At 43.5% G+C, this 13640-nt stretch overlaps 1 protein-coding gene across 2 annotated transcripts in view; it reads right to left on the bottom strand.

Annotated features, from left to right (window-relative positions):
- Positions 1-13640, bottom strand: part of WDFY4 (WDFY family member 4) — a 598790-nt gene that overhangs the window by 186699 nt on the left and 398451 nt on the right. For both annotated transcript variants that reach the window (XM_053692180.1, XM_053692181.1), the window contains exons 44-46: positions 5661-5809; positions 2956-3151; positions 2790-2875 (exon numbers count right to left, since the gene is read on the bottom strand). In XM_053692180.1, the coding sequence (XP_053548155.1) occupies positions 2790-2875; positions 2956-3151; positions 5661-5809 (431 nt within the window). The remainder of the gene's footprint in view (positions 1-2789; positions 2876-2955; positions 3152-5660; positions 5810-13640) is intronic.

Genomic DNA, 13640 nt, shown 5'->3' with positions numbered 1-13640 from the left:
AGATTAGTTAGCCTTCTGGCAGGCTGCTGTACAGATTGGTCAGTCTGCTGACAAGCTGCAGTACAGAATGCTGAGTCTGCTGGCAGGCTGCAGTACAGATTGGTCAGGCTGCAGTACAGAATGCTGAGTCTGCTGGCAGGCTGCAGTACAGATTGGTTAGTCTGCTGGCAGGCTGCAATACAGATTGGTTAGTCTGCTGGCAGGTTGCAGTACAGATTGGTTAGTCTGCTGGCAGACTGCAGTACAGATTGGTTAGTCTGCTGGCAGGCTGCAGTACAGAATGCTGAGTCTGCTGGCAGGCTGCAGTGCAGATTGGTTAGTCTGCTGGCAGGCTGCAGTACAGATTGTTTAGTCTACTGACAGGCTGCAGTACAGATTGGTTAGTCTGCTGGCAAGCTGCAGTACAGATTTGTTAGTCTGCTGGCAGGCTGCAGTACAGATTGTTTAGTCTACTGACAGGCTGCAGTACAGATTGGTTAGTCTGCTGGCAAGCTGCAGTACAGATTGGTTAGTCTGCTGGCAGACTGCAGTACAGATTGGTTAGTCTTCTGGCAGTCTGCAGTACAGATTGGTCAGTCTGCTGGCAGGCTGCAGTACAGATTGGTTAGTCTGCTGGCAGGCTGCAGTACAGATTGGTTAGTCTGCTGGCAGGCTGCAGTACAGATTGGTTAGTCTGCTGGCAGACTGCAGTACAGATTGGTTAGGCTGCTGGCAGGCTGCAGTACAGATTGGTTAGTCTGCTGGCAGGCTGCAGTACAGGTTGGTTAGTCTGCTGGCAGGCTGCAGTACAGATAGGTTAGTCTGCTGGCAGGCTGCAGTACACATTGGTTAGTCTGCTGGCAGGCTGCAGTACAGCTTGGTTAGTCTGCTAGCAGACTGCAGTACATATTGGTTAGTCTGCTGGCAGGCTGCAGTACAGATTGGTTAGTCTGCTGGCAGACTGCAGTACAGATTGGTTAGTCTGCTGGCAGGCTGCAGTACAGATTGGTTAGTCTGCTGGCAGGCTGCAGTACAGGTTGGTTAGTCTGCTGGCAGGCTGCAGTTCAGATTGGTTAGTCTGCTGGCAGGCTGCAGTACAGATTGGTTAGTCTGCTGGCAGGCTGCAGTACAGATTGGTTAGTCTGCTGGAAGACTGCAGTACAGATTAGTTAGTCTGCAGGCAGGCTGCAGTACCGATTGGTTAGTCTGCTGGCAGGCTGCAGTACAGATTGGTAAGCCTGCTGACGGACAGCTGTACAGATTGATGGATATGTTGAAAGACTGCAGTAGAGATTGGTTAGTCTGCTGGCAGACTGCAGTACAGATTGGTTAATCTGCTGGCAGGCTGCAGTACAGATTGGTTAGTCTGCTGGCAGGCTGCAGTACAGATTGGTTAGTCTGCTGTCAGGCTGCAGTACAGATTGGTTAGTCTGCTGGCAGATTGCAGTACAGATTGGTTAGTCTGCTGGCAAGCTGCAGTACAGATTGGTTAGTCTGCTGGCAGGCTGCAGTACAGATTGGTTAGTCTGCTGTCAGGCTGCAGTACAGATTGGTTAGTCTGCTGGCAGGCTGCAGTACAGATTGGTAAGCCTGCTGATGGACAGCAGTACAGATTGATGGATATGTTGAAAGACTGCAGTAGAGATTGGTTAGTCTGCTGGCAGACTGCAGTACAGATTGGTTAGTCTGCTGGCAGGCTGCAGTACAGATTGGTTAGTCTGCTGGCAGGCTGCAGTACAGATTGGTTAGTCTGCTGGCAGGCTGCAGTACAGATTAGTTAGTCTGCTGGCAGGCTGCAGTACAGATTAGTTAGTCTGCTGGCAGGCTGCAGTACAGATTGGTTAGTCTGCTGGCAGGCTGCAGTACAGATTGGTTAGTCTGCTGGCAGGCTGCAGTACAGATTGGTTAGTCTGCTGGCAGGCTGCAGTACAGATTGGTTAGTCTGCTGGTAGGCTGCAGTACAGATTAGTTAGTCTGCTGGCAGGCTGCAGTACAGATTAGTTAGTCTGCTGGCAGGCTGCAGTACAGATTGGTTAGTCTGCTGGTAGGCTGCAGTACAGATTAGTTAGTCTGCTGGCAGGCTGCAGTACAGATTAGTTAGTCTGCTGGCAGGCTGCAGTACAGATTAGTTAGTCTGCTGGCAGGCTGCAGTACAGATTGGTTAGTCTGCTGGTAGGCTGCAGTACAGATTAGTTAGTCTGCTGGCAGGCTGCAGTACAGATTAGTTAGTCTGCTGGCAGGCTGCAGTACAGATTAGTTAGTCTGCTGGTAGGCTGCAGTACAGATTAGTTAGTCTGCTGGCAGGCTGCAGTACAGATTAGTTAGTCTGCTGGCAGGCTGCAGTACAGATTAGTTAGTCTGCTGGCAGGCTGCAGTACAGATTGGTTAGTCTGCTGGCAGGCTGCAGTACAGGTTGGTTAGTCTGCTGGCAGGCTGCAGTACAGATTGGTTAGTCTGCTAGCAGGCTGCAGTACAGATTGGTTAGTCTGCTGGTAGGCTGCAGTACAGATTAGTTAGTCTGCTGGCAGGCTGCAGTACAAATTGGTAAGCCTGCTGACGGACTGCAGTACAGATTGATGGATATGTTAAAAGACTGCAGTAGAGATTGGTTAGTCTGCTGACAGGATAGAGTACAAAAAAGTTATTAATTACTCAAATGCTATAGCAGAAACAGGTTGAAAAAAACTACAGCACTCACATATTAATATGCTGATATATGTTACAGTAGTTTAGACAGTGCTATGTGTTGTCAGGATGAGGGCAGATGTTCGGAGAGTGTGCAAAGTAAAAGATTGGTTACAATAATTTACCATTTTACTGCAGTGCTCACATCTTTATTAGGAAAGACGACAAACTTGGAAATGGTATTTGTGAAAAATATTTCCAGGGCATTTTCCTGAAAAGTAAAAAGATTGTCAGTGACTTTGTTCCACAATGCAGGTTGTGACTCCTGTGAGGGTACATTGTGCTATTTACCTGCATAAGGAAGCGCATGGGCTGCAGTTTCAGCACCTCTTCGTAGGCGAAACGTTCTGCCAGTGGAATAGCAGACTCCGTTACTCTCCCGGGGGATGAAGGAGAGTCCCCATCTGTGGGCTTCTCAACCTCTTTTGCTTCTTGGATGTTCTCAGATGACTTGTGGCATAAATCATAAATAAAACTGTCCTGTATGCTGCATGTGATAGAAACACAGAAAATAACAAAACTATTACCAAAATTGTTATTAATCTCATACAAATCATTTTTGTTTAAAGGGACAGTAAACATTATATAAACGTTTGCTGCAATACAAACCTCAAGGAAAGTAATATAATGTGCGTTTTAAAAAAAAAAAACAAGTACCTCCAAATATGACCTCCAGCTGATGCCCACAGCCGCCCCTCCATGTTGAAAGCGCTGCCGAGACCCATGGCGGTTTGATTAAAGCATGAGCTGACTGCTGATGTAGGGGCACCAGCTAGAGATAACATCTGTATTTGTTTATATATATACAGGGTTCAAAATTTCCACTCGCCAATGGCTAGCCGGCGAGTGGAAATTTTGAACCCTGTATATATATATAAACACTGCACAATAAGGTGTTTCACAGTGGCTAAACATTTGCAAAGAGAGGTGGAGTAGTGGGTGTGGTCTGGGCAGGTAATGGGTGGGATTAGAAGTGGCGAGTAAAATTGTGCCCTGGCTAATAGCTTAGGACTTTAAATTTTGTGTGTATATATATATATATAAAAAAATAAATATTTCAATACTTAAGTGCTGGTCCATTTCCCACCCTGATCTGTTTGGAGTTTTAGATGCTTCTTACATTTAAGCACTACTGTAGGCCATTTTCAGTGAGAATCCTACACACATAGATATATATTTTTTTCAGCAGATTCAAACTATATCATTATTTTATGTATTTATCATAAAGTGAGAAATCTACAACAGTGTGAAAAAATGCATCTTTTTATTAAACAATAATAATCAAGGCTGTAAACAATAGTGTGTGTATATGTGTGTGTTTTCCTCTTTAAACTCTATTGTTAAAAGAAGGAGCTATCTAAATAAGGCCCTTTGTGTATATTGTATATAACTTTGATATACACAGTGACCCTAGGGTTGCTACCTAGGCCATGTTACAGGGTGTGCAGAGAGGAACATGAATAGGGCTGTTTAGTGTCACTATTTGGGCTCCATTTATGAAGTAGCGGATGCTGCTTTGGAGCCCCATCATTTCAGGTCTATTGTAAGACCGCTGCTCCTTAACTTGTCCTCCACCTTTTAGGTACGATTGGGATGATTGACGGCCCCTGTTAGCGTCTGTTTGTCCGCCAGTAATTAGGGGGCGGCATTGCACAAGCATTTCACTAGAAATGCTTGTGCAATGTTAAATGCGTATGCTGTCGGCATTTAACGAGGTTGAGCGGACAGGTTGAGCCCTTGTGTGCTTTCCAGGGTTGAAATTTATGTTCCTCCTGCACACCCTGCAGCATGTATAATTTATAAGTGTCCAGGAAAACATGACTTAGGTGGCAACCCTAAGTGACCCCCATGAGCCTCTCTTCAAATAAATGCACATAAATACAGGCCAGGTGTAGGGTTGCCAGGTGTCCACCACAAAAATACCGGACATATGGGGGGGTGAGTAAAATAAAAATTGAATTTAAATGTACACACATACATATAAACAGACACACATGCACACACACACACACATATATTATATATATATATATATATATATATATATATATATACACACACACAGGTGATAACTATTACCACTGTGATCACCTGGCTATAAAAACCTCTATAAGGCTTCACTTTAAATAGTGCTTCTGGGATTTAAAACAAGGGAGACATAATACAATCCGGCTTCATCCAATCATTGCATGCTCCACAAGCTGGACGCCATGTGGGGCACGCAAAGATTGGATGAAGCCGGATTTGTCATCTCTCAGCTAAATGAAGTATGAGATGCAAGTGGAGGAACGGCACAATGTTTACATCATACAATAGTAACTATTTTACAATTAAAGCGTCTTAAAACATTTTAATCAATGAAAGTGCCCCTGTTTTAAAGACTAATTGTATAATCTGTGCATTACATTAAAAAAGTTTACAATCACTTTAATAATTCTTGTTTTTGTTTTTTTTACCAGGAGTTTAGCCGTTTTATATGCCATTCTTCAGCCCAAAAATGCCTTTGCCGTGCTTGAGAGAGCATTTACTTCAAATTTTTCTATTCTCACAAATTGTTTTAAAAGCAGTCTAGCTTCCATGCCCCAGTATCAACAATGCACACAACTGTTGTACAGTTTTTATTGGCTAGTCAAATGGAAACTCTGGACTGCAAGGTAAAAGGTCAATTTTATTGACATTTCCTTACATATAATTTTGAATTTTTTAACATATATACAATTAATTGTGGAAAAAAAAGTAAAATTTTCAACATTAAATACAGAGCATACAGCACATTTTGCGAGTTTCATTAGGGCCAACTTCTCAAAAACTAGCCGGCAAGGAAATAAATTATTAGCTTATTTTTTTGAGCAATACATTTTAATACAAGTGTCTCTCCATCACATAGGGAATGTGATGGAGAGACACTTGTATTAAAATATATGAATTGCCTTTCTTTGAGGTGGCTTATATTAATAGAGAACTGGACCCTTATAGTCTAGGACCTTATATATTACCTTGACAGTCCATGCTTGCTGCAGAGAACTTCCCCAAAAGTAGACAAAGTGTAGTCAGAACACAAATAGAAATTATTTCTTCCAAAGAGGAGAACACCTTCAGAGATCATATGACCCTCTACCAAAACAATGGACATCTTCCCGGAGATCTGTGGGTGATATGATAAATTATAGTCCATCTTCTCTATGTTCTCAATACAATCTTATTTTGGTTTACAAAGTTAAAAACTGCACAAAATAATGTTCTATGTTTGATACCAGTTATTCATTCACAACACGATTAACATAAAATATTATTGATATTAAACCCTTTGCTACCGAGAATCGCAGAGAAAAACCTGCCCAAAATACTTTTTAGTATTTTTGCTATCACGCCATTTAAACAGAAATAGAGCCTTGTTTTGTGTTTATTTACCTATAAAAACTATATATTTTTTTAAGTAGACAACCCAAGGTTATCTAGGCCCATTTTGGTATGTGCCATGCCACTGTTTCCCTGCAAGATGTGATCACAAAAAAAACAGAATTTATGTTTACCTGATAAATTACTTTCTCCAACGGTGTGTCCGGTCCACAGCGTCATCCTTACTTGTGGGATATTCTCTTCCCCAACAGGAAATGGCAAAGAGCCCAGCAAAGCTGGTCACATGATCCCTCCTAGGCTCCGCCTTCCCCAGTCATTCGACCGACGTAAAGGAGGAATATTTGCATAGGAGAAATCATATGATACCGTGGTGACTGTAGTTAAAGAAAATAAATTATCAGACCTGATTAAAAAACCAGGGCGGGCCGTGGACCGCACACACCGTTGGAGAAAGTAATTTATCAGGTAAACATAAATTCTGTTTTCTCCAACATAGGTGTGTCCGGTCCATGGCGTCATCCTTACTTGTGGGAACCAATACCAAAGCTTTAGGACACGGATGAAGGGAGGGAGCAAATCAGGTCACCTAAATGGAAGGCACCACGGCTTGCAAAACCTTTCTCCCAAAAATAGCCTCAGAAGAAGCAAAAGTATCAAACTTGTAAAATTTGGTAAAAGTGTGCAGTGAAGACCAAGTCGCTGCCTTACATATCTGATCAACAGAAGCCTCGTTCTTGAAGGCCCATGTGGAAGCCACAGCCCTAGTGGAATGAGCTGTGATTCTTTCAGGAGGCTGCCGTCCGGCAGTCTCATAAGCCAATCTGATGATGCTTTTAATCCAAAAAGAGAGAGAGGTAGAAGTTGCTTTTTGACCTCTCCTTTTACCAGAATAAACAACAAACAAGGAAGATGTTTGTCTAAAATCCTTTGTAGCATCTAAATAGAATTTTAGAGCGCGAACAACATCCAAATTGTGCAACAAACGTTCCTTCTTTGAAACTGGATTCGGACACAAAGAAGGCACGACTATCTCCTGGTTAATGTTTTTGTTAGAAACAACTTTCGGAAGAAAACCAGGTTTAGTACGTAAAACCACCTTATCTGCATGGAACACCAGGTAAGGAGGAGAACACTGCAGAGCAGATAATTCTGAAACTCTTCTAGCAGAAGAAATTGCAACCAAAAACAAAACTTTCCAAGATAATAACTTAATATCAACGGAATGTAAGGGTTCAAACGGAACCCCCTGAAGAACTGAAAGAACTAAATTGAGACTCCAAGGAGGAGTCAAAGGCTTGTAAACAGGCTTGATTCTAACCAGAGCCTGAACAAAGGCTTGAACATCTGGCACAGCTGCCAGCTTTTTGTGAAGTAACACAGACAAGGCAGAAATTTGTCCCTTCAAGGAACTTGCAGATAATCCTTTCTCCAATCCTTCTTGAAGAAAGGATAGAATCTTAGGAATTTTTACCTTGTCCCAAGGGAATCCTTTAGATTCACACCAACAGATATATTTTTTCCATATTTTGTGGTAAATTTTTCTAGTTACAGGCTTTCTGGCCTGAACAAGAGTATCAATAACAGAATCTGAGAACCCTCGCTTTGATAAGATCAAGCGTTCAATCTCCAAGCAGTCAGTTGGAGTGAAACCAGATTCGGATGTTCGAACGGACCCTGAACAAGAAGGTCTCGTCTCAAAGGTAGCTTCCATGGTGGAGCCGATGACATATTCACCAGGTCTGCATACCAAGTCCTGCGTGGCCACGCAGGAGCTATCAAGATCACCGATGCCCTCTCCTGATTGATCCTGGCTACCAGCCTGGGGATGAGAGGAAACGGCGGGAATACATAAGCTAGTTTGAAGGTCCAAGGTGCTACTAGTGCATCTACTAGAGTCGCCTTGGGATCCCTGGATCTGGACCCGTAGCAAGGAACCTTGAAGTTCTGACGAGAGGCCATCAGATCCATGTCTGGAATGCCCCACAGTTGAGTAATGTGGGCAAAGATTTCCGGATGGAGTTCCCACTCCCCCGGATGTAATGTCTGACGACTCAGAAAATCCGCTTCCCAATTTTCCACTCCTGGGATGTGGATTGCAGACAAGTGGCAGGAGTGAGTCTCCGCCCATTGAATGATTTTGGTCACTTCTTCCATCGCCAGGGAACTCCTTGTTCCCCCCTGATGGTTGATGTACGCAACAGTCGTCATGTTGTCTGATTGAAACCGTATGAACTTGGCCTTTGCTAGCTGAGGCCAAGCCTTGAGAGCATTGAGTATCGCTCTCAGTTCCAGAATATTTATCGGTAGAAGAGATTCTTCCCGAGACCAAAGACCCTGAGCTTTCAGGGGTCCCCAGACCGCGCCCCAGCCCATCAGACTGGCGTCGGTCGTGACAATGACCCACTCTGGTCTGCGGAAGCTCATCCCCTGTGACAGATTGTCCAGGGACAGCCACCAACGGAGTGAATCTCTGGTCCTCTGATTTACTTGTATCGTCGGAGACAAGTCTGTATAGTTTAGAAGTTTTGTTTTTCTGGCCTCTGTCAGAAAAATCCTCATTTCTAAGGAGTCTATTATTGTTCCCAAGAAGGGAACCCTCGTTGACGGAGATAGAGAACTCTTTTCTACGTTCACTTTCCATCCGTGAGATCTGAGAAAGGCCAGGACAATGTCCGTGTGAGCCTTTGCTAGAGGAAGGGACGACGCTTGAATCAGAATGTCGTCCAAGTAAGGTACTACTGCAATGCCCCTTGGTCTTAGCACCGCTAGAAGGGACCCTAGTACCTTTGTGAAAATCCTTGGAGCAGTGGCTAATCCGAACGGAAGTGCCACGAACTGGTAATGCTTGTCCAGGAATGCGAACCTTAGGAACCGATGATGTTCCCTGTGGATAGGAATATGTAGATACGCATCCTTTAAATCCACCGTGGTCATGAATTGACCTTCCTGGATGGAAGGAAGAATTGTTCGAATGGTTTCCATTTTGAACGATGGAACCTTGAGAAACTTGTTTAGGATCTTGAGATCTAAGATTGGTCTGAACGTTCCCTCTTTTTTGGGAACTACGAACAGATTGGAGTAGAACCCCATCCCTTGTTCTCCTAATGGAACAGGATGAATCACTCCCATTTTTAACAGGTCTTCTACACAATGTAAGAATGCCTGTTTTTTTATGTGGTCTGAAGACAATTGAGACCTGTGGAACCTCCCCCTTGGGGGAAGCCCTTTGAATTCCAGAAGATAACCTTGGGAGACTATTTCTAGCGCCCAAGGATCCAGAACATCTCTTGCCCAAGCCTGAGCGAAGAGAGAGAGTCTGCCCCCCACCAGATCCGGTCCCGGATCGGGGGCCAACATCTCATGCTGTCTTGGTAGCAGTGGCAGGTTTCTTGGCCTGCTTTCCCTTGTTCCAGCCTTGCATTGGTCTCCAGGCTGGCTTGGCTTGAGAAGTATTACCCTCTTGCTTAGAGGACGTAGCACTTGGGGCTGGTCCGTTTCTACGAAAGGGACGAAAATTAGGTTTATTTTTGGCCTTGAAAGACCTATCCTGAGGAAGGGCGTGGCCCTTGCCCCCAGTGATATCAGAGATAATCTCTTTCAAGTCAGGGCCAAACAGCGTTTTCCCCTTGAAAGGAATGTTAAGCAATTTGTTCTTGGAAGACGCATCCGCTGACCAAGATTTTAACCAAAGCGCTCTGCGCGCCACAATAGCAAACCCAGAATTTTTCGCCGCTAACCTAGCCAATTGCAAAGTGGCGTCTAGGGTGAAAGAATTAGCCAATTTGAGAGCACGGATTCTGTCCATAATCTCCTCATAAGAAGGAGAATTTCTAGTGATCGCCTTTTCTGGCTCATCGAACCAGAAACACGCGGCTGTAGTGACAGGGACAATGCATGAAATTGGTTGTAGAAGGTAACCTTGCTGAACAAACATCTTTTTAAGCAAACCTTCTAATTTTTTATCCATAGGATCTTTGAAAGCACAACTATCTTCTATGGGTATAGTGGTGTGTTTGTTTAGAGTAGAAACCACCCCCTCGACCTTGGGGACTGTCTGCCATAAGTCCTTTCTGGGGTCGACCATAGGAAACAATTTTTTAAATATGGGGGGAGGGACGAAAGGTATACCGGGCCTTTCCCATTCTTTATTTACAATGTCCGCCACCCGCTTGGGTATAGGAAAAGCTTTGGGGGGCCCCGGGACCTCTAGGAACTTGTCCATTTTACATAGTTTCTCTGGGATGACCAAATTCTCACAATCATCCAGAGTGGATAACACCTCCTTAAGCAGAGCGCGGAGATGTTCCAACTTAAATTTAAATGTAATCACATCAGGTTCAGCTTGTTGAGAAATTTTCCCTGAATCTGAAATTTCTCCCTCAGACAAAACCTCCCTGGCCCCCTCAGACTGGTGTAGGGGCACTTCAGAAACAATATCATCAGCGTCCTCATGCTCTTCAGTATTTTCTAAAACAGAGCAGTCGCGCTTTCGCTGATAAGTGGGCATTTTGGCTAAAATGTTTTTGATAGAATTATCCATTACAGCCGTTAATTGTTGCATAGTAAGGAGTATTGGCGCGCTAGATGTACTAGGGGCCTCTTGTGTGGGCAAGACTGGTGTAGACGAAGGAGGGGATGATGCAGTACCATGCTTACTCCCCTCACTTGAGGAATCATTTTGGGCATCATTTTCTCTAAATTTTGTGTCACATAAATCACAACTATTTAAATGAGAAGGGACCTTGGCTTCCCCACATTCAGAACACAGTCTATCTGGCAGTTCAGACATGATAAACAGGCATAAACTTGATAACAAAGTACAAAAAACGTTTTAAAATAAAACCGTTACTGTCACTTTAAATTTTAAACTGAACACACATTATTACTGCAATTGCGAAAAAGTATGAAGGAATTGTTCAAAATTCACCAAAATTTCACCACAGTGTCTTAAAGCCTTAAAAGTATTGCACACCAAATTTGGAAGCTTTAACCCTTAAAATAACGGAACCGGAGCCGTTTTTATATTTAACCCCTTTACAGTCCCTGGTATCTGCTTTGCTGAGACCCAACCAAGCCCAAAGGGGAATACGATACCAAATGACGCCTTCAGAAAGTCTTTTCTATGTATCAGAGCTCCTCACACATGCATCTGCATGTCATGCTTCTCAAAAACAAGTGCGCAATACAGGCGCGAAAATGAGACTCTGCCTATGATTAGGGAAAGCCCCTAGAGAATAAGGTGTCCAATACAGTGCCTGCCGGTTATTTTACAAAATTCCCAAGATTAAAATAATTCCTCAAGGCTATGGAGTATAAAATATGTTTATATATAAATCGATTTAGCCCAGAAAATGTCTACAGTCTTAAAAAGCCCTTGTGAAGCCCTTATTTACTGTCTGTAATAAAATGGCTTACCGGATCCCATAGGGAAAATGACAGCTTCCAGCATTACATCGTCTTGTTAGAATGTGTCATACCTCAAGCAGCAAAAGTCTGCTCACTGTTCCCCCAACTGAAGTTAATTCCTCTCAACAGTCCTGTGTGGAACAGCCATCGATTTTAGTAACGGTTGCTAAAATCATTTTCCTCTTACAAACAGAAATCTTCATCTCTTTTCTGTTTCAGAGTAAATAGTACATACCAGCACTATTTTAAAATAACAAACTCTTGATTGAATAATAAAAACTACAGTTAAACACTAAAAAACTCTAAGCCATCTCCGTGGAGATGTTGCCTGTACAACGGCAAAGAGAATGACTGGGGAAGGCGGAGCCTAGGAGGGATCATGTGACCAGCTTTGCTGGGCTCTTTGCCATTTCCTGTTGGGGAAGAGAATATCCCACAAGTAAGGATGACGCCGTGGACCGGACACACCTATGTTGGAGAAAACGGAATTTATGCTTACCTGATAAATTACTTTCTCCAACGGTGTGTCCGGTCCACGGCGTCATCCTTACTTGTGGGATATTCTCTTCCCCAACAGGAAATGGCAAAGAGCCCAGCAAAGCTGGTCACATGATCCCTCCTAGGCTCCGCCTACCCCAGTCATTCGACCGACGTAAAGGAGGAATATGCATAGGAGAAATCATATGATACCGTGGTGACTGTAGTTAGAGAAAATAATTCATCAGACCTGATTAAAAAAACCAGGGCGGGCCGTGGACCGGACACACCGTTGGAGAAAGTAATTTATCAGGTAAGCATAAATTCTGTTTTCTCCAACATAGGTGTGTCCGGTCCACGGCGTCATCCTTACTTGTGGGAACCAATACCAAAGCTTTAGGACACGGATGATGGGAGGGAGCAAATCAGGTCACCTAGATGGAAGGCACCACGGCTTGCAAAACCTTTCTCCCAAAAATAGCCTCAGAAGAAGCAAAAGTATCAAATTTGTAAAATTTGGTAAAAGTGTGCAGTGAAGACCAAGTCGCTGCCTTACATATCTGATCAACAGAAGCCTCGTTCTTGAAGGCCCATGAGGAAGCCACAGCCCTAGTGGAGTGAGCTGTGATTCTTTCAGGAGGCTGCCGTCCGGCAGTCTCATAAGCCAATCGGATGATGCTTTTAAGCCAAAAAGAGAGAGAGGTAGAAGTTGCTTTTTGACCTCTCCTTTTACCAGAATAAACAACAAACAAAGAAGATGTTTGTCTGAAATCCTTTGTAGCCTCTAAATAGAATTTTAGAGCACGAACTACATCCAAATTGTGTAACAAACGTTCCTTCTTTGAAACTGGATTCGGACACAAAGAAGGCACAACTATCTCCTGGTTAATGTTTTTGTTAGAAACAACTTTCGGAAGAAAACCAGGTTTAGTACGCAAAACCACCTTATCTGCATGGAACACCAGATAAGGAGGAGAACACTGCAGAGCAGATAACTCTGAAACTCTTCTAGCAGAAGAAATTGCAACCAAAAACAAAACTTTCCAAGATAGTAACTTAATATCTACGGAATGTAAGGGTTCAAACGGAACCCCTTGAAGAACTGAAAGAACTAAATTGAGACTCCAAGGAGGAGTCAAAGGTTTGTAAACAGGCTTGATTCTAACCAGAGCCTGAACAAAAGCTTGAACATCTGGCACAGCCGCCAGTTTTTTGTGAAGTAAAACAGATAAAGCAGAAATCTGTCCCTTCAAAGAACTTGCAGATAATCCTTTCTCCAAACCCTCCTGTAGAAAGGATAGAATCTTAGGAATTTTTATCTTGTTCCATGGGAATCCTTTAGATTCACACCAACAAATATATTTTTTCCATATTTTATGGTAAATTTTCCTAGTTACAGGCTTTCTAGCCTGAACAAGAGTATCAATGACAGAATCTGAAAACCCACGCTTTGATAAAATCAAGCGTTCAATCTCCAAGCAGTCAGTTGGAGTGAAGCCAGATTCGGATGTTCGAATGGACCTTGAACAAGAAGGTCCGGTCTCAAAGGTAGCTTCCATGGTGGAGCCGATGACATATTCACCAGGTCTGCATACCAAGTTCTGTGTGGCCACGCAGGAGCTATCAAGATCACCGAAGCCCTCTCCTGATTGATCCTGGCTACCAGCCTGGGAATGAGAGGGAACGGTGGGAATACATAAGCTAGGTTGAAGGTCCAAGGCGCTATCAGTGCA

The sequence above is a fragment of the Bombina bombina genome, chromosome 9 (genome assembly GCF_027579735.1).
Source record: "Bombina bombina isolate aBomBom1 chromosome 9, aBomBom1.pri, whole genome shotgun sequence".
NCBI lineage: Eukaryota > Metazoa > Chordata > Amphibia > Anura > Bombinatoridae > Bombina > Bombina bombina.
The sequence above is the reverse complement of the archived record's forward strand: the minus strand, read 5'-3'. Positions and strand labels throughout refer to the sequence as shown.